This window comes from Meriones unguiculatus, chromosome 4 (assembly GCF_030254825.1).
Source record: "Meriones unguiculatus strain TT.TT164.6M chromosome 4, Bangor_MerUng_6.1, whole genome shotgun sequence".
Classification (NCBI taxonomy): Eukaryota; Metazoa; Chordata; class Mammalia; order Rodentia; family Muridae; genus Meriones; species Meriones unguiculatus.
Genome location: NC_083352.1, coordinates 93957197 through 93977753, shown reverse-complemented (window position 1 = coordinate 93977753; position 20557 = coordinate 93957197). Strand labels below are relative to the sequence as shown.

At 50.2% G+C, this 20557-nt stretch overlaps 1 protein-coding gene and 1 long non-coding RNA gene across 3 annotated transcripts; one reads left to right on the top strand and one right to left on the bottom strand.

Moving 5' to 3' along the window:
- Positions 1-3725: 3725 nt before the first annotated feature.
- On the bottom strand, positions 3726-8792 carry Pebp1 (phosphatidylethanolamine binding protein 1). Of its 2 annotated transcripts, none has more exons than XM_021642817.2 (4): positions 8592-8792; positions 7308-7417; positions 6866-6966; positions 3726-4586 (listed from the first exon to the last, which is right to left on the bottom strand). In XM_021642817.2, the coding sequence occupies exons 1-4, from the start codon at positions 8724-8726 to the stop codon at positions 4369-4371; spliced, it is 564 nt and encodes a 187-aa protein (XP_021498492.1). In that variant the 5' UTR covers positions 8727-8792; the 3' UTR covers positions 3726-4368. The 2 variants fall into 2 exon arrangements, with proteins under 2 accessions (XP_021498492.1, XP_060238516.1); XM_060382533.1 differs by lacking the exon at positions 8592-8792 and adding an exon at positions 8202-8469.
- A 64-nt stretch (positions 8793-8856) lies between these two features.
- LOC132653703 (uncharacterized) lies at positions 8857-19440 on the top strand. The gene is made up of 4 exons (XR_009591503.1): positions 8857-9316; positions 13153-13235; positions 14579-15880; positions 19245-19440. It is a non-coding gene; the product is annotated as an uncharacterized LOC132653703 (long non-coding RNA).
- The last annotated feature ends 1117 nt before the right edge of the window (positions 19441-20557 follow it).

The window sequence follows — 20557 nt, the reverse complement described above, 5'->3', positions numbered from 1 at the left end:
TAAGGTGCTGTGAGGGTCATCAGAGCTTCAGCAGAGAGGGCTTTGGGAAAATGACAGTGTGTGTGTGAAGGGCCAGCTCTGGAAGGTGCCTGGCAAGTTCAAGGAACCAGAAAGCAGTCTTGGAAGAGAGGAGCTGAATGAGAGCCTCTTGACAGCTTGTGGCAATCAGATTACAAAAGGCTCCCGGGCCCCATGGATCTGTAAATTGCTCAGGGATTTCTCCAATCAAGTCTGAGGCTGCTGACCGAACCAATGTCAAGACAGGCTTCGACCCTGTGCTGTTGGGTTTAAATATTGACGAGTTATTACCCCAGCTTTTGAGATATGGTCTCTGTTTATGAGAGGTGGCTTCCCGAATTCCGGAGGGCTTGGCATGGCACACGTTCCCTTCTACATGAGGTCAGAGTGACCAGCACATCCCAGGATTCCAACCTTAGAAATACTGGGCTTTGGGCCAACTGTGAGCCAATGAGATGGCTCAGCAACAAAGGAGCTTGCTGTGCCAACCTGGTGTGCTGAGTTTAATAGCTAAACAAATGGAGAGAATCAACTCCAAGTCATCCACTGCCCGCACGCATGCTGTGGCTATGCATGCACACAAGACACACACAAAAACAACAGGATAAAATTTTAAGCAATACTGGGCCGTGAGCCCCTAGGCTGTATTAATTATTAGCATGGATCTAGAATAATCAGAGAAGAGACAAGTCTCTGGGCATGTCTCTGTGGGTGAGGGTGAGATGGGGAGACCCTTCCTGACTGCGGTGGCTTCATGCTGCGGCTTGAGCTCCTGGCCTGAGCATTCTTGCTTCCTGACTGTGGAGGACAGCCACTTCGAGCTCTTCAAACTGTGAGCCACGATAGACCCTTCCTCCCACAAGCTGCCTCAGTGCTTTGTCACTAACACTCTTGTGCTTACTCCACAGCCTTAGACTACGGTCTTGGGAAGGCTGGAGACAAGGGAGCAGCCCAGAACCTCTGGACTTTGCTCTTGCATGTCAATCAGGTCCAGTTTAATCAGTTATTACATTTCTGTTGTTCTGTTTTTCCCGAAAGGGTTTCTCTGTGTACCTTGGCTGTCCTGGAGCTCGCTCTGTAGACCTCAAATTCACAGAAATCCACTGCCTCTGCCTCCTGAGCGCTGGACTAAAGGCCCGTGCCGCCACCACCCCCACCACCTGGCTTCTTTATTTTGTAAGATATATTTGTTATATATACCGGTGCTTTATCTGCATATACGCCTGTAGACCAGAAGAAGGCACTCGATTGTGCGCTGCCACGTGCGTGCTGGGGCTTGAACTCAGGACCTCTGGCAGAACAGCAGCGCTCTTAACCTCTGAGCCATCTCCAGCCCCTGTTTATTACATTTAGTTTGTGTGTATGTGCACAGCCACATGTGCCACGCTTCATACATGGGGCTCAGAGGACAACTCTGGACAGTCAGTTCTTCCCTTCCGCCGCCATGTGGGTCCCTGGGATAAAATTCAGGTCATCAAATTTGGTGGCAGTGACCTTATTCACTAATCCATCTTGCTGGCCCTCGACTACACCTGTTTAGACAAGGTTCCTACCTCACCCTGATTATCACTTTTTAAAAAAATCTAACATCTTGCAATTAGTGAGAGAAAAACACATGAAAAATAGTATAAAAGAGGAAAAAAACAGTACATGATTTTAAATACATGTAACTATCAAGTCAAAGTGTATGAAGTTCAGCTGGGCGTAGTTGCACCCCTCAATCCCAGCACTTGGGGAGGCAGAGGCAGGCTGATCTCTGTGAGTTCGAGGCCAGCCTGGTCTAAAAATTAAGTCCAGGATAGGCAAGGCTACACAGAGAAACCCTGTCTTGAAAAACAGAAAACAAAATATGTTTGAAGTTCAATAAAACTGGCCTCAGCGTGGAGACGGGCCTCACTGGCCACTGACCGTCTTCCTGGGGGCAGTTTGCACCTAACTGTTGCGATACTAGGAAATACCCCCCTACAAAACCTGCCAAGGACTTCTTACACGTACGAAGCGTGTTTGCTGAAGTACTATTTATAGGAACAAATAAATGGAAATTGCACAGTGCTATGAACATCTGTAAAATAAAGTACTTATTCAAAATGTCAGCTACAGGGCTGGAGAGATGGCTCAGGGGTTAAGAGCACTGGCTGTTCTGCCAGAGGTCCCGAGTTCAATTCCCAGCAACCTCATGGTGGCTCACAACCATCTGTAGTAAGATCTGATGACTTCTTCTGGCCCACACATGCTGGCAGAACATTCTATCCATAATAAACAAATCTTTTTTTAAAATGTCAACTACAACACCTTAACTACCACATAAAGTAGTACGTTTGGGAACTAAGTGCCTAGGGCAGGTGAGATGGCTCAGTGGACAAAGGAGCTTGCTGCCAAACCTAGCAATTTGAGCTTGATCCCCAGGACCCACAAGTGGAAGATTAAGCACCGCCCACAAACTGTACTTTCAAGTGTGCTCTAGCTCGTGTCCGTGTGCACACACGTGTATGCATACACTAGGTATCGACAACAGATGATAGAACAGGCTAGACAGGGGGCTCAGTAGTTAGGAGCGCACACTGTTTGTGCAGAGGACCCAACCTCTCAGTTCCCCACACTATGTGAGGAATCGCTCACAACCCCCTTAACTCCAGCTCTAGGGCGTCATGCCTAACAGTGTTTATCAGTGTTCATAGCAAGACTTCCTCTTTTCTTTTTTTACATTTTTTAAATTTATTTTTTATATTAATTACAGTTTATTCACTTTGTATCCCAGCTGTAGCCCCTCCCTCCCTCATCTCCTCCCATGCCCCTCTCCAAGTCCACCGATAGGGGAGGTCCTCCTCTCCTTCCATCTGAGACTTCCTCTTATCTGAAGGATAAAAAGATAACATGTATTTTGTTTCTTCTTGAAGAAAATCCGAGCCAGGAATTGCCATCAAGGCGTTTTTTTCTTTTGGCTCTTCAGCTCCCTGTCCTGTCTTGCCAGAATTTGAGCCCATTTGCCAGGCAATCCCACCCCCAAAGCACGGGCCATCCAGCTGTACCTTCCCTCAACTATAAACCAGCAAACCCTTCTATGGGTCAGGTCTGTCTCAAGGGCACAAACACAGCAACGATGTCCCTCCTTGGCCAGAAAGGACTTGTTTCCTGGCCTGAAGCAAGCCTAGCTTTCTTTCACAATTTCTTTAAAATCCCATTTGGGCATCCATGTACCATGGTGCAAGTAAGATTCCAACTTTACTCTTTCCACCACCCGGGCCCTGGACATGAGAGTTGGTGACGAGTGCTTTTTCCTGCTGAGTCACCTCCCTGGCCTTTATTTTTATTATTATTTTTTACATAGCTCAAACTGACCTCAAATTCACACAATCCTGCCTCCGCCCCAGCTGCTGGGATTACAGGCCCAATCCACCATTCCCAGGTTGGCCTGAAGCCTGGGAGTATGGTTTTGTTGTTGTTCTTGTTTTGAGACAGGATCTCCCTATGTAGACCAGGCTGGCCTAGAACTCACAGATTCACCTGCCTTTGCCTCCCAAGCGCTGGGACCAAAGGCGTGTGCCACATCTGACTCTTGAGCATTTCTCCCACTGCCCTTTATAAGCATCTGGAGGGAGCGGATGGCAGGACCCTCCCTGTGGCCAGCAGATCACATCACTTAGCTCAGCTGGTTTTGACTCTGCCCCTGTATAAAGCCCAGACACAATAAGGAAAATACCTGAATGTCTGATTCCAATGCCTTTATTTTTATTTGACGACGAACAAGATTAACACACCCAGCAACGCCAGTGACTTTTGCTCACAGCACTGAAAAGCAACGAGCTTAGCAGGCTCTCGCTCCACGGCCACACCTCCGCACGGTAGCCCTGTCCTTTAGAGCTACAGGACATCAACACCCGTGCAGCCACCAGACCAAGCTGAACTATCAGAGCTTAGCTGAGATGGGAGGGTTGGGTTGTCTCAGTCGGGGAACAGGACCCTAAAAAACACTTCAAAGGACGCCACTGTGCCTGGTTCTGGACCGAGTCTCCCTGTTAAAGCACTTACAGACAACACAAGCCCCGGCCCTCTCCCTGTGGCCCTGGTCCTGGCAGAAATCTTCTTTTCCAGAGTTGCTCTTTCTAAATCAACACTATAAGGACTCCATCAGAATCCTAAACACCCCCGGATGGAGCCTAACAGAACACAGGCTGGGATGGGACTATCTAGAATCTAAGGATGGGCAGCAAGAAGACTCACCCTAAACCTCTATCCTAGCAGGCTCAGGACTCCCTGGGAGGGCTGGGAAGGAAGGGGGAGAAACGGCATGCTTTGCACAGCTTGACAATACTGCGGGGCTGCCCGGGACCGCTGGCCTCTGCAGCGCCCCTACTTCCCAGACAGCTGCTCGTAGAGCTTGGGCACGTAGTCATCCCACTCTGCCTGGTAACACGTGCCCGCCACCGGGGCGCCCAGGTGGTACTTCTTGCGGAAGGCCGCCACCTTGAACTTGCCGCGGTGGTCTCCAGACCTGTTGCTGAGGACCGGCTCGTCACAGCTCAGGGGCTTGTCCTGCTCGTACACCAGCCAGACGTAGCGGTGCAGGCCTGCAGGGAGAGGCAAGCATCACCCAGACAGTAAACCTGGAGGCGGGGATGCAGGGAGGGGCGAGCATCACCCAGACAGGAAATCTGGAGGCGGGGACGCACCCCAGACTCTTGCCTAAGATGCACCAAACCTCAGGCTGGTTTTCTGCGCAGCGCAACGTGAGAAGAGAGTATAGCGGTGCACACCTGTGACACAGCACTTGGCTCAAGAACAACGCAAGCTCGGGGCGGCCCGAGGCTACGTGAAACTACGTCAAGTCCTACGGTTATAACCACTTTTTTCTTTTTTTTTTTTTAATTTGGGATCTTTTTAAATTTTTATACACATGACAAGATTTTACACCAGTAGTCAGTTAAATAGTACAAATTTACATCGAGGAATGTTTAAAAAAACAAAACAAAAAACCTCAACTAAAAAACCCACTTCATCCTGTGACCCAACATTTTACAATGAAGGGGAGGAGGTGGCTTGGGGGAGCATCCAAAACAAGTTTCTCTCAAAAGAAATGACTTTAAAATTTCACATTCCCTCTCCACACAGGATCCGTGGTGAGTGCAATTTACAATGACCACTTTTTGAAAAGTTATTTAAATATAAAGACAGAAGTGGTCATCATCCATCCAAGGGCTAGACAAGGAAGCCACACCCACCACAAAAGCTTCAGAGAGCTGCAAGGATTACACATGGACTCATAAAAACCTTACACAGGCTAATCGAAGTCTAAGACATCCATTTTGGAGAACTCTAGAGCAATGCCTAGACCTAGGACATCTGCCCAAGAGCAGTGGAAACTCCTGCCTAGAACAATCAGATGGCACACAGTGGCTCTATTCATAACACCCACATCCTGGCCACAGCCCAAGAGGATGCTGAACCGTGCAGCACGCCGTGACAGGGAATACTAATTAACCAAGCCAGAACTGGAAGACTCTCACACCAAGGACCTACCCACGCCCATAGGAAACTGGTGGCCAAAGCGAGCCATGGAGGTACATTTCAGAAAATGCTGAACCACAGGGCAGTGACAGGAACAAGGCCCCTCGAGACCTTCGGGATGACAGGAAGAACCTCTGTCTTCCCAGGGTGTCCAGACATGGGTGCCTCAGATTGTCTGCCTGAAACCTTCCAGGCCACCAGTTCATCATGCCCGCTAACCCTTCCCAGCACCTGAGAGCTGCTGGGGTTTTATTCAAGCAGAGCGCAGCTCCGACTCCAGAGAATCTCGTTACTCCCCAGTGTCTCCTGCCTCTAATTAAATCACCTGCTTCTGTCGGTGCCCTGGAGAACCTCAGAGTCCCCAGGAGGGCTGTCTCTTGACTCTCCTGTTTATGAACCTTCAAGAGGCCTTTAAACCACCTGGAAGCTCTGGGCCTATGGACACCACATGAGCAAGGAGCAACACGGTCCTTCTTCCGGGGTACTCATTATCCCAGTCCATCCTCAGGGCAGAACAGTGCGAGGTAATCTGCATTCTGCCATGCATGAGCCATCATCATCGTGGCCTTGTTCCAGTGAACGGGAACACGGTGTAACAGGCAACATGCGTTAACTGTCCCCCACCAGCTCCAGGGAGTGCTGGTGTGGCTTGAAGATTTCAGTGGTGGCGTTACCTCTCACGGACTGTCTCACTTTCCATTGTAAACACAGTGACAAGAGTGTGTGTTGTATTCAGTGTGGCTTACTATGGTGTTCCAAATCTTTTCAAAGTACCCAACCACATCTTGTGGAGAGAAGGAGAGTTATACTCGATCTTTGGCATGAGTATGAAAATAGTGTTTACTTCCTGTTTACAGGATCAGAAACTCCCAAGATCACACAAAGCAGAGATCAGACAGAGAAGAGAGGGGGCTCAACTCGGTTGGCCTCACATACAACCCCCAGACACCCACTGTGAGCTTCCTACAGCCCTGATTGCTCTCTGTGCTCCTGCCTATTAAAGGCCCACAGCCCTTGACAGGCCCAGTGACAAACAGCTTGCCTAAAGTGTCTGAGGCCCTGGCTTTGATTTTTCAGGACCACCAAAAATCATATATAGACACATCTCTCCACGAGTCCAAGAAGCGGCTCCACAGAGGGCCCACCCCATCAGAACCAGAGTGCTAGCTACAGGCTGACCGCATTGGAAAGGACCTGCCCGAAGGAGAAAGAAAGCAGGCTTCCGTCTCCATCTCCCTTAGAGGAAGGCCTGGAAATAAACAGAGCCTGTGGCAGCCCCCCTAGGCCAGCCCAACACTCAGACTGCCCTCCCACCCTTCCCCCAAAAGCAGCCTTTACCGACCTGTGCCACTGGGAGGCCCAGAGCCCACATAATCCGAGAGGACCGTGCCACTGCTGATGTCATTACCCTTCATGTTGACCACCAGAAAATGATGCCACTCCCTGCGGGGGGGGGGGGGGGGAACAAGGGACTGTGAACACCAGATGGCAGGTGTGCACCAAGGGTACCCTCCATGCTGGACTACGATGGGCAGATGATACAGTAGGAAAGCTGGAATAAGTGAGAGGCTGTGTGGCAAGAGGGCCCTGTTTATAAGGCTGAGGATGTGGCTGGAGGAGGGGGTCTTTCCCCTTCATGCCTGAGCCCCTTCCCACTTCCTCCCCGGCACTACACACAACGCTGCAACCCCAGGGGGGGGTCTGTGAGTTCCTATCTAGCAAGGGACTCCCACCAGGTCTGTCACATCTGGATGACTGCCCCCTCCCCATCTTTTCTCACTTACCTGAATTTGGGGTCCTTCCTGCTAGGAGCATCCGGGTCTGTGAGGACCAGGGTGTAGAGTTTCCCTGGATCCAGGCCATCCCATGAAATGCTGCTGGGCCTATTCTTAACCTGTAGGAAGGCACCAGTTGTGGGTTAAAAATTCAGAAATGCTCTCAAAACTCAACACTTTGCCACCTTGTACTCCTAAAAGGTAAAACATGAGAATTTTCTCTTTACTAAGGAGACAGAAACAGTTTCTTGCATTTTCACCCATGTTTTCTACTATAGTTTGCAACAGCAGGTGCGTGGACGGTCCTGAGTAAGGGCCTCTACTAAAGGCCTGCAGCTTGGAGAGACGGCTCAGCCACTAAGAGCTCCTGCAAAGGGCACACATTCCCAGCACCCCTGTGTGTGAGTGTTGGGGGGGGTTCCTCTCAACTGCCAGCAACTCCAGCTCCCGGGGATCTGATGCCTCTTTTGACCTCCACAGCTCCCTGCTCTCACTCACACATGTCCACACACTGACACATAAAATAAAAACAAAACAAATCTCAGAAAAGGCAGAAGAAGCCAGATGTGACGCACTCCTTTTATCCCAGCACTTGGGAGGCAGAAGCAGGTGGGTCCCTGTGAGTTCCATCCCAGGCCAGACGGAGCTACACAGTGAGACCCTGTATGTGACACACACACACACACACACACACACACACACCAGCCTTAACAACACTTCTCACGTTATTAACAGAAAGTGGTGGGACAGGAGTCCAGCGGTGGCAGCAGGTCCCCCAACCCCCACACAACCTTACTGAGGTCCTGAGCCACCATGACTTTGAATGTGGTGGCCACGGGGCCACTTGGGGCCAGCTGAGGTGTGACCTGCCTTCCGAAAATGAGAGCGCCCAAGGACACGTACAAAGTTTGAGACAATGGAGACTGGACAGTCCATCCGGTGGAAAACTCGCATGTCACCATCCCAAACCCTGCGCTCTAAATAACCAACGGGGGCGGTCAGACCCAGTTTCTCCGAGCTTGGAGCCGCTCTGGAGCGTCGGCCCCACCCCCACGCGCAAAAGCAAACTAGGTAACGGGAAGGCGCTGGCCCTGGAGCCCTTCAAAGTGCAGGCCGCTCCCTAGGGCTGACTGCAAGCTCTGGACCGTTAAGAAAGGTTACATAAGAGGTCCCCGGCTGTCGGGTGGGGCTCCCGCCGTGCAGCTGGGACTGCAAAAGCAGGAGGCCGGGGGTGCACGGCCTGCTCCGCCCCACCGCCCCCGGGCCTCCCTCGCCACGAGGCCTGCGCCCTACCTGGGTGGGCGTCAGCACTTTGCCCAGCTCGTCCACCTCCACCCCGGCGTAGACGACACGCAGCGCGTGCTGGGGCCGCTCGTCCACCTCCTGCAGGCTCAGCGGCCCGGCCCACTGGCTGATGTCGGCGGGCATGGCGACTGCACGAAAGAGGCCACGCGCGCTGAGTCCCGAGGGCCGCGAAGCCAGGACGCTTGCGCAGTATACCGCCGCCGCTTGACCAATCGCAGGTCAGGCCGCGCCCCCTCGTCCTCTGATTGGCTGATCAGGACCTGGGCGGTCCGAGCGCCAGGGTCACTGCAAAGCTTTCCGCGCGGCGCCTGCAGGCCTGAGAGTGAAGGTTATGGTGTCAATTAATCTTGCGGCTCCTGCTTTGCATTTGGAGGACGTTTTGCTCCATTTCGCAATTCTTAGAGATAAGACTATGCGTTTCCCCTTGCATTTCTTTTTGATCCCGATTTCTTCTCTGCGTTATCTTTTGTTGTTGGTTTAAAGGTTTTTTTAAACGTCAACCAACGACTTTCAAGCTCTGGAAACCAATGAGTCTGTGGGTGACTCCAAAGCAACTGCACTGCAAGTTCTGCTCCGGGCATGGATGACGGTCTCCCTATCGCCCCATAAATGCCCACACTGGAACCTCTGTACAATTAACCCTTCAGCCAGTGTGCCTGCAAAATAGGGCAGAACTGCATAAGGATGGCTGGGAGGACGAGGCTAGATCTCAGGTGAGGCCTTAACCGACAACCCCACCTCCTTCTGTGAGGGAATGTCAATAGTCTACGTGCCCCATCTTGACCGTGGTTTGCAAGCTGCAACAGCTGAGCGCGTAGATACAGTGCTTTTCCCAGGCCAGAACAAGTTCTGCGGACAACTTTAGAAGACAGAGCGGAAATCAGCTGGCCAATCGATAGCCTCAGAATGTGGATATTTTCGGGGTGGCCCCCAGGTCATCCCACGGGTCCTACAAGACAGAAATGGAAAGCGGGATTGACAAGACCATACTGAGGGAGGGTAAGCAAAGCTGGACCAGTGCCAGCTTTGCAGATGGACCTGGGCCTCTAGAAGGAAGCAGATCTGATGAGGATTGATTGCCATCCATCCTCCGAGTTTTTACACTGTGTGGCTAATGGAATACAGGGAATGCTCTAATTCTCCGGGGACGACATGATCACTGATTTGTTTGTTGAGGTTTATTTCTGTTGTTGTTTTCAAGACGGTGTTTTTCTGTGCAGCCCTGGCTGTCCTGGAACTCACTCTGTAGTCCAGGCTAGCCTGGAATTCACAACGATCCGCTGCCTCTGCCTCCTGAGTGCTGGGATTAATGGTGTGCACCACCGCGGCCTGGCTATCACTGACTTATTTTCATTTCTTTGTCAACTGTGTGTGTATACCGGTGCGCAGTATTGAATATGCTTGCCTCAGGTCTAAGTATAGAGCTCAGAGGAAAATTGTGAGAGTCGGGTGGGTCTCTCTTTCTATTGTACCATGTGGTGCCAGGGATGGAGCTGGGTGGTCAGGCTTGGCAAATGCCTTTACCCACTAAATACACACACACACACACACACCCTTCATATTTTGAACAGAGAAGCCATAATGACCCAGAGGAGACCGTCCTAAATAAGCCGCTCCTAACAGGGCCTCCTGGAGGGGGTAGGAAGATCTCTGGCTTCACAAGGCTCCTCCCCTTCCTGAACAGGAGAAAGATTTGAAAATAAGTAAAAATGTTCGAAAAAGGAAACTCATGAACATACACTATCCCCATGGACATGCATGCACGCCTGCATTTCCCCCTCTTAGTTACGTCTCTCACGCTGCGGCAAAACGCCCGAGAACCGCAGCGTGAAGAAGAGAGGCTTTACCTGGGCGCGCTCTCGGTTTGAGGAAGCAGGCCAGCGTGACAGGGAAGGTGCCAAGGAGTGCCCAGCCGCGCTGCGCCTGCGGTCAAAAACCAGACACACACACACACACACACACACACGCTGGTGCTCGGCTCACTTCCTTCTTTTTATACAGTGCAGGACCCCAACCCACGGCCCAGCGCCTCCCACCCAGCAGTGTGGGTCTTCCGGCCTCAACTTACCCAGTGGAGAAACCCCTTCACAAACACACCCAGAGGTTTGACCCATAAGCCATTCTGAATCCTGTCACCTGACAACGGTCCCTGTTATCCACCATACCCTCTTTGAGGACTCTTATTTTGAAAACTTTCTAATATGTAAATTTTGAGAGTTCTGACAAGAGTCCCCCAAAGACCCGCGTGTTAAAGGTTAAGTCTGGGAGGTAGGGCCTGCTGGCAGGTCTTAGGTAATGGGGGAGAGTGTCCTTGAGGCACACTGCAGACCCTGTTCTCTTGTGCTCTCTTCTGACCACGGGGGATGTGGTTTTGTTCCACCACGTGCTTAAGGCTACGTGAACCTCCTCCCACAAGCCCCAAGGGCAATGAGGCGGGTAGACAATAGGCACTCACATAGGCACTCACATACAAACCTGTGAGCCCTGGCACGCATTTCCTCCGTGATTTCCCCAGGTACCTGTTACAGTGTTGGGAATCTGAGTGAAACAAGGTCCTTGTGCTGGGTTTGGTTCTCAGCACCCATGACAGATAGCTCACAACCACCTGTATGTAGATAGTCTGGTGGCCTCTTTTGGCCTGCATGGGTACTGCACACGTGTGCACACATAGATACATGTACTTATGAAGAACAATGTGCTTTGAACCAGTTGACGAAGACTAGACCTGTAACACTAGCTCTTACAAATCTCCAGTAGGAGAAGCCTGATTCCAAGTCTAGCCTGGGCTATATACACTGCAAAAAAAAAAAAAAAATTGTAAAAATACCACTGTGTGTGTGTGTGCGCGCGCGTGCGTGTGTGTGCGTGTGTGTGCGTGCGTGTGCGTGCGTGCACGCGCGCCTGCCTATGTGTGTCCTTAATAATCTCAAAGCTGCTGAAAACACACCCCATACTCTCACTGGCACCTTTTAAAAAATTCCTTGAAAAGACTCAGGAAATGTGTGTATTTCTTTTTGAGACAGGATCTTGTGTGCCCCAGGCTGGCCTTAAACAGGCTATGCAGGCTGGCCTAGAACTCCTGATCTTGTGTTGGCTGTTCAGACACCCAGCTCAGTTCTGTCCTGAGCTCAGTCCCCAGCCTCAGTTGACCCCTTAGACCAGTGGCCCTCAGCCTTCCTAATGCTGCAACCCTTTAATACAGCTCCTCATATTGTGGTGATCCCCAACCATAAAATTATTTTTGTTGCTACTTCATAACTGTAATTTTACTACTGTTATGAATCATGATGTAAATGTCTATGTTTTCTAATGGTCGTCTCAGGCAACCCCTGTAAAAGAGTTATTCAACCCCAAAGGAGACTCGACCCACAGGTTGAGAAACGCTGCCTTAGACATCCTCTTGGGAGGCCCCTGCTCAACAGAGAATCCATTACTATTATGACCAAACGACTGAGTCACTCGGTGGTGACAAATCTGTGTTGTCTTAAGACTCAAAGTTTTCAGTGATTGTCGCACAGCAAGGGGAGAAGGGGACCAGTACAGCTTGCAGCCTGGCTACATCCTGGACAGTAACTCCACAGAGGGAAGGTTTCTATATCCTAACACCCCGAAACTCTTGTAGACTGAGTTATGTGGCCAGCCCCAGCCACCTGCTTGTCACTCTTCTTGGTAATTTTTTTTAAATTGTTTTCATTTTTTTCTTTTTGAGACAGGATTTCTCTGTGTAGCCTTGTCTGTCCTGTACTCGAACTCACAGAGATCCGCCTGCCTCTGCCTCCCTGAATGCTGGGACTAAAGGCATGCAACACCATGCTCACTTTTTTTTTTTTCTTTTTAAGACAAGGCCTCACTGTGTAGTGTTGGCTAGCCTGTAGCTCACTGAGTAGACCAGGCTGACCTGGAACTCACAAAGCTCAATCGGGTTCTGTCTCTTAAGAATATGACTTAAAAGGTGTGTGCCACCATTCCTGGCTTCTTTGGGTTTTTTAAGTTCCGTTGATTTACTTATTTATGTGGGGTGGGGAGCAGGTGACCAGCGGCCAACCTGATGGAGTTGGTTCTGTGGTCTTGCCATGTGGGGCCTGGGATCCAATGAAGATCATCAGGCTTGGCAGCCTTTACCCTGAGCCATCTTGCTGTGTTGGAATTTTTGAGAGGTAGAGTCTGGCTGTCTAGCTTAGGCTGACCCAGAACTCGCCATCCTCCTGCCTCAGCCTCCTGATGGCTGTGATTACAGATACAGAGCACCGGGCTCGGTCGCTGGCTAAAACGCTGACCATGTCTAGCTGTTTGCCCGCCCTTACGGCATTGTGGGATATGAGCCATGCGCACACCATTTCGGACATCCCTCTCATTGACTGACTCGGCAAACGTTCATGCCGCATTGGGGAACACCTCGCACAGGTGCATAGCTGATAGAAATTGCATACGGTGTCAGTCACTTAATTAAAACAGACTTCAGCCCTGCATATCAAAGCCTTTCGAGTTTACTAGAACATTCTGTGTCATCCAGAAATTAATCCTCAATTATCAAATTATCGAAACACAGCAACCTTGGATTTACCGTGACCTCTCGGACTGGTTTGGACGGGTGAGGAGACACTGAACTTAATATCCATCCAGATGTTCAAGGTGAGTAAACAGAGACACTGGGAAACCAAGTGCCAAGGCAGATCCCAGCAGCAGCGACAAAGTCCTCAGTGGACACCTGTGATTATTCATTCGGTTATTTATTTATTTTCATTTCTGTTTGTTTTGAGACCGAGTTTCTCTGTGTAGCCCTGGCTGTCCTGAAACTCACTCTGTAGACCAGGCTGGCCTCAAACTCTGTCCGCCTGCCTCTGCCTCCCGAGTGCTGGGATCAAAGGCACGTGCCACCACTGCCCAGACACATATGATTATAAAGGGATAGATTTTTGCTCTTGTTCTCCTGCTCGGCAGTGAGATGGGCTCATTCGTGGCCACGAGTTTGCTTTGGAGTCCAGTGGTTCTCAACCTTCCTAACGCTGTGCCCTTCAATACCATTCCTCATGTTGTGGTGACCCCCAACCATACAGTTATTTCGTTGCTATTTCATACCTGTAATCTTGTGACTTCTATGAGTCGTAATGTCAGTACCTGACATGCAGGAAATCTGGTATGTGACCCCCGAGGGGTTTCGACCCATGGGTTGAGAACCACTGCTTTAGACGCAAGTATTTGGTGACGTGGGGAGGGGTCTGTTCCCACGTTTCACAGTGGGAGGAGGGTTGTAGCAGAGAGAGGGAAATTTTCCACTTACTCCTCTTTGGGGGGACCTGGGAAGTGACGAGGAGTGTACCCTGCTTTTCTAGAGGACCCAGCACTCACATCAGGTAACTAAAAGCCACCTGGAACTCCAGCCCCAGGAGGCCTGACACCCTGCTCTGTTCCGGCCTTCCAGAGCACCTACACTCACACAGGCACACACACACTAAAAGTAAAATCTTTGATTCTCCTGAGAGTCAGTTAGGCATGTCTCGCTGCAGGTAGGGGCCTCCTGGAGAACAGCGGGTATATCGCTTTATGTAAAGCTTGGGCTCTAATGTCAGTGTTAACGGCAAATGAGGTGTGGTCTCTCAAACTGCTTATTTCTCTTTCTCTGCCTCCCCTCTCCATTCAAAGAGAAGTTAAGAGACCTCACAGAGCCAAGCCTAGTGGCTCATGCCTATAATCCTAGCACTTAGGCAGCAGAGGCAAGCAGCTCTCTGTGAGTTCAAGGCCAACCTGGTCTACAGAGTGAGCTCCATAAACAGCCATAGCTAGGCAGGGAGTCCCTGTCTCAAACAAACAAACAAACAAACAAATAAACAAAACAAAAAACCTTCCAGTCTAGTCCTGGGGGTAGTTCAGTGGTACAGGACGTGCCCGGCATCTGTCATGGCCTGGATTCTGTCTCTGTCGCTGCACTTAATTAACCAACTAATTGAAACTTCTTGTGGTCTCATGTCTCCCAGGTCAGCTTTGAACTTGCTTTGTAGCCAAGATGAACCTGTCTTTCAGATCCTCCTACCTCACCTGCAAAGCGCTGGGGTCACAGGTGCCCATTGCACCTGGCTTATGCAGTGCTGAGGATGGAAAGCAGGATGTTGCCCAGGCTAAGCAAGCACTCTCCGTGTCCAGATACATCCCTGGCCAGCGGCAGCCTTTTAAACCTCATCACTGAAACACGTGGCACTTCCTGGGGTGTGGGGAAAGACTGGGGCTCAGCTTGCACGTGGCTGCTGGAGTAACATCCTTTTTAGGAGGCAATTTGGCAGGATCAACGCAACCTTCAGACATGCTTGCCTGTACCTAGCCCTCATCTGAGAAGCTGCCCATGCCAGGTTGTGAAATAGACATTTGGCCTTTGTCCCACTTTCTGAAACATAATTCCTGAACTCGTTGGGCTCTCAGAGTGGTGGGTATTTTTTGTTTTTGCTTTTGTTTTATTATTGAGTTGCCTGGCCGGGTAAATTTAGGATGGAGGCAAGTCCCCAGAGAAACCCAGGAATGTGAGAGGACGTGTCTGAGGCACACGGGGTGTGCAGCTGGGGAAAACCGCATGGAGCTGGAGCTGGAGCTGGAGTGAGGTCCAGACGTGTTCAAGCCCTAAAAATCTCAACCTTGAGACTGGCAGGAGTAGAGATAGCTCCCTCCCTGTTCTCTGCCCGAATGCCCCGGGCACCATCTCCATCCTCAAGGCAGTCACGCAGCCTAGCACACATATTCTCAGCATATCACCCCAGCCAATGACTCACTCACCCCAAAACGCCTACCCTCTTCCTCAAGGTTTAGCTGGCCCTTAGTCCCCCAGAGAGCTGTGTCGCTGAAAGGGCTGAAACACTATAAAAGCTGTCGGAGAGACAGCGATCCTAGTCCACCCCACTCACTGCCGAAGAAGGGTCCTGCAGACCCGCCTCTTTCCTCCACCCTGCTTCCAGCACCTGTACACAGCGGCGTCTGGATGCCCAAAGGGAAGAAGCCGACCCTAGGCTCCTGACGGGCAGGTGAGGACTCTCACCCTCAGCTCCCTACAGAGGAGAGAAAGGTGGAGGGTAATTGTGTGTACAGGGAGGCATCTCAAAAAACAAACAGCAGGGTTCAGAGGGGCAGAGGCAAGCTGACCTCAGGTACTTAGGGACCGCACGGAGTTCTGCACAAATTCCCACCTGCCTTGCCTCGAGTGTCTCTGCTTCTAAGGGTCAGTGATCCCTCGGGGGTCCTCCACTTTGGTGGCAGCTAAGTCAGAAGAAGCTGTGGGGGATCGCCGTGTGCAGGTAATATCAGAATTGGCAACCATGAGTTAGAGGCGGGTGTGGGGTTCAGCCTCAGATGTGATTGTATTGTGAGAAACTAGGAGAGACCAAGTTGCTTGTTTGCTTGTTTGTTTGTTTTGTCCTCCTCTCCACAAAGCCCCAGAAGGCTGCAGCAGCACCGGTCTATGCTGCTCTTCTACCATGGGGGAATGAGAGGGAGCAGCATACAGGTCCACTGAGGGAAGCATGAGGCATGGCGAGGAAGCTCCACTGTGGAAAAGCAAGCAGTTTTCACAAAGCGCCATCACACTCACGAAGGATGGTGTGACGAAGACCCACATATGTTAAGTGCAAAAAGCAGTTGGCAGAGTAACAGCAATAAACATGGCGCCAAGAGGGGTTGGAGACAAGAAGACCTGAAGCTACGCCGAACAGCCTGTGGCTCAACCCCAGGTCCCCAAGATCGAGGCAGCAAACCGACTCTTGCAAGCTGTCCTCTGATCTCCACACTCAAGCTGTGGCTTGAGACCACACTTAGTTTTCAAAACAGCAAGTTGAAATCTCTGAGTTCAAGGCCAGCCTGGTCTAAAGAGTGAGTTCCAGGACAGCCAGGGCTACACAGAGAAACTCTGTCTCGAAACCAACTAACTAACTAACTACATAATAAATAAATTAAATAAAAAATAAATTGCTTCTTTCAAGTAGTTGGTCCTAGCAATTAAAAAATAAAATAAAAGGAACAGACTCCCATCCTTTGGAAGGAATCAATTAAGACCTGAGGGGGGCTATTTTAAGAAAGCAGTGGTTGGGGGCAAACGAATCTGGGTTTGGGGGTGAATGCCTCTACTCCTCACGGCTTACACTGCACAAAAGTCACTGTCTCCAGTATTTACGGACGGGAGGGGTTTTCCTGAATTAACCAGAGGAATTCCTGCTTTGTGTCCCTAGCTGTGCGATACATTTTAGGCTATCAGAGCCCAGAGCCGGGTGTGGAGTCTCCGTTTTTTTCCTAAGAGCTGTGACCTTGAATGAGATGTTTAGTAACTCTTAGCCCGTCCTGACTTCTCTGGACCGCAGCGGCTATTGGCTGAGCAGTAACCTCGAAAATTCTTTGGAGTTTCATGCCTCTTGGCTGGATGGTTACCTCTTAGATGGCCTTGGCTGAGGGAGCCAAAGTCCACTCAGCGATGAGAGCGCCACCTGGCGACCACGCTTGTAACTGAGCTTGTCTGTTGGCTCCAGGTCCAGAAAGCACGGGAATTTCTTGTTTTATCTCTGTTCCCCTTCTCCTCCGTCTCTCGGTTGTCAACCTCATACACCTGAAACCTGAGAAGAGGGAATTTCAAATGTGGAATTGCCTCTATCCTATGGCACGTGGGCACTTTTGCAGCGCGTTTTCTTGATTGCTGACGGGTGTGGGCGGGTCAGCCCCTGTGGGCGGGGCCAGCTCTAGGCAGTGAACCTGGGAAAAGCCAAGCCTCACCGTTCCTTGGCTTCTGCCTCAGGTTCCTGCCTTGGCTTCTCTCTGTGATGGATTTCAAAGTGTAAGCTGAAAGAAATCCCTCCCCAGTTTTGTCTTTGGTCACAGTGTTTGACATAGCAACCAAAGAAAACTAGATCACTTTACTTTTTTGTTTGTTTTGTTTTTTCAATTGAAACTGGTTAAGTAGCTTTGTATTGGCCTCAAATCCCGGATCCTCCTGCCTCAACCTCTCAAGAGCTGGCAAGTGGGTGCGTTATGTCCAGCTGAAACAACACATTTATTATTCCAGTTTAGACTAGCAAGAACTAGCTTTCGTTACTTTGTTGTTTCCTGTGTGTTTTTTAAGCTTCTTGAAATACATATTGTAAGTGTATCTTTTGCTGTTGTTTCTAAGGCTTATTTATGTGTGTGTGTGTCAGAGGCCGCTGTGGTCTCGGAAGCTGGAGTTACAGGCGGTTGGGATCTGCCTGATGTGAGTGCTGGAAACTGATTGAAATGATGGAATGCGCTAATTGCTAGATGGAGCTATATATAAACACGGGTTTATTGGAAGCAGCTCTCGGCTGCCGTGAGGGAGAAAAGTGCTCTGGAGAGAGAGGAGAGAGAGGTGGAGAAGGAGAAGAGATACAGAAAGAACGAAGAGAGCAGGGAGACAGAAAGTCTCTTGTATGGTGAAGGGGAGGGGCCGGAGAGTTGAGGGTACTGGGTTTGGGTATACCGCCACACCCTGCAGAAGGTAGGGACGGGGGACACCTGACATCAAACAGGAACCAAACTCCAGTCCCTCTGGAAGAGCCATCCCTGCTCTTAGCCCTGTCCTGCCCAATGCATTTTAATTATATTATTATACTGGGGCTTGGACCCAGAGCCTGGCAAAAGCTAAGTTGTAACCCAGACCTTTTAAAATTGTTAATATGTTGTTACTGTTGTTGCCCTTCCCCACAAGACAGGATTTCTCTGTGTAGTGCTGACTGTCCCGGAACTGGCTGGGTAGACCAGCTGACCTTGAACTTTAGAGATCAGCCTGTCTTTGCCTCCTGAGTGCTGCGGTTAAAGGCATGTGACTCCACACCTGACCTCTAAATTGCTGTTTTGAAACAGGATCTTGTAATGTAGCCCAGGCTGGCCTTAAACTTGGACTCCTCCTGCTTCAGCCTGGTCCTGCCTTGGTCTCCTGAGAAAATGGAGTTACAAGGGGTGCACCACCACTCCAGCCCTGATAGCTTTGCCAAGGATTAAATGGGCATGCTTTCTTGCCACAAGGGCACATAGATTCCACCACAAGACCTTTCCACTCTGGACTTTAACAGCTAATTCCTGAGGCCAGGCAGAGGGACAAACACTTACAGTCTCAGGTCCTACTCTTGAGACTGAGGCAGGAGGAGGATTTTTTGAGCCCATGAGTTTGCTGCCTGCTTAGTCCACATAGACCCCAAATCAAATAAAAAACAAAACAAAAACAGGGCTTAGCGAGTAAGAGCTTGTACTATCTCCCAGCACCCTCAACTCCCTATAACTTCAGCCCAAGGGGGATCAGAACACGAACACACACACACACACACAAATTGTTGTGGCTATAAACATGTTTTTGTTTTAATCCCAGATGTAGGGTATGGGACTGATTCAGAAGGTCCACAGCAACAGACTATTTGCCTCATGTGGGCTCTTAGAGGAGCTCTTTGCCAGCTGCAGATATTTAAATCTAAGGACTCTGGAGAGAGAATAAATGCCACGGCCCGGGAGTGTAAAGTAGCTCTGAGAAAGAAGGCGGCTTCCGCTGCTTCCGCTGCTTCCGCTGCTTCCGCTGCTTCCGCTGCTTCCGCTGCTTCCGCTGCTTCCGCTGCTTCCGCTGCTTCCGCTGCTTCCGCTTTCCCCATTCGGCTCTTGTTGCTGTTAATGCAGTGAGACAAGAAGTTGGAGATCTCCTGAAACAAGGATTGGACTGGCTCCAAAGAAACCGAGGACCCTAACCAGCAGGAAGCCACTAAGAGAACTACGCCCCCTCTCCCACTAACCCTTTCTCTCTCCTACTTGGGGTATTGGAAGGGTTTTGGGTGGAGTAGGGAGAACGAGATATTAAAAATGTAAATGAAAGGTTTTTTTTTTTAATGTATGCCAACAATAAATTTTTAAAAATATTTAAAAACAAAACAAGACCAATCCATTACTTGATAAGGAAATATCAGAGACGAGGAGTTCATTCTATAAACATAGGTGTGAGGCTGTGATGGTCTGGGAGTTTATTTCACTTCTCTGTACCTCCATTTCTCCATCTGTAGAATGGGGACGTGAACACTGAGTAGAGTTTCAGTTGGAAATGTTGGTGCCATTGTGCCCAGTGAGAGCAAATTCTGCTTTCTTGTTCCTGTCAGTTTTTCTACTATTGTAACAGAATACCCATGGATTCCTTAGTTATAATGCAGAGGTATCACATTTGGCTCACAGTTCTGAAGCTTGACAAGTCCAAGAGAATGGGTCAGCTTTCAGACGCTTCTATACCTTTTGGACCTCCAGAAGCTGGAGGGAAGTGACTCTGTGTGTACACGCGTGTAAGGGAAACAGCAAGACTGGAGGTTGTGGCTCAATCACTAGAGGGCAGCCTGGCATGCAGGAACTGGGCTCGGAGGTGCAGTGTTTCCAGCAGGGAAGAGGTTGGGGTAGAAGGATAGGAAGTTCAAGGTTACCCCCTACTATATAGCCAGCTTGGGCCATACTCCTGCCAGAGAAAGGGATGGAGGGATGGAGCTGAGAAGGGAAAGCATGCACGCAGGAAGAGAGTCGCTGTGTAGCAACCTCCCCTCAAGCTAACTGACTGAGTTAGCAATCTACTCTAGTGGCATGGGCCCCTCCCATTAAAGCAACACCTGGAAGAAAGGTTCCAAGATGTGGCTTTTTTCCTCCAAGACAGGGTTTCTCTGTGTAGTCCTGACTGTCCCAGAGCTGGCTCTGTCCACCAGGCTGCCCTTGAACTTGAGAGATCAGCCTGTCTTTGCCTCCTGAGTGCTGGCGTGTAGCTCCACACCTGCCTATGTGTACTGTGAGGGATGTGGGAACGTGAAAAAGGCAAGGTTAACATCGGGAGTCTTCCTCGGTAGGTTCCAACCTTGTTCACTGAGCAGGGTCTCTCAACACAGGGGTTGCTGTTAGAGGCAGGTCTAGCTGGCCAGCCTGCTGCTGAGGTCCCATGGCTCATATAAAAAAAAAAATCTTAATAA

What these genes read in the sequence shown, in the direction of transcription:
- Pebp1 (XM_021642817.2), bottom strand. Translation starts at nt 8,726, where the DNA reads ATGCCCGCCGACATCAGCCAGTGGGCCGGGCCGCTGAGCCTGCAGGAG. An exon ending in AAGTGCTGACGCCCACCCAG is followed by an intron (nt 7,418 to 8,591) that starts GTAGGGCGCAGG and finishes GCCTTCCTACAG; the next exon opens with GTTAAGAATAGGCCCAGCAG. An exon ending in AGGAAGGACCCCAAATTCAG is followed by an intron (nt 6,967 to 7,307) that starts GTAAGTGAGAAA and finishes CCCCCCCCGCAG; the next exon opens with GGAGTGGCATCATTTTCTGG.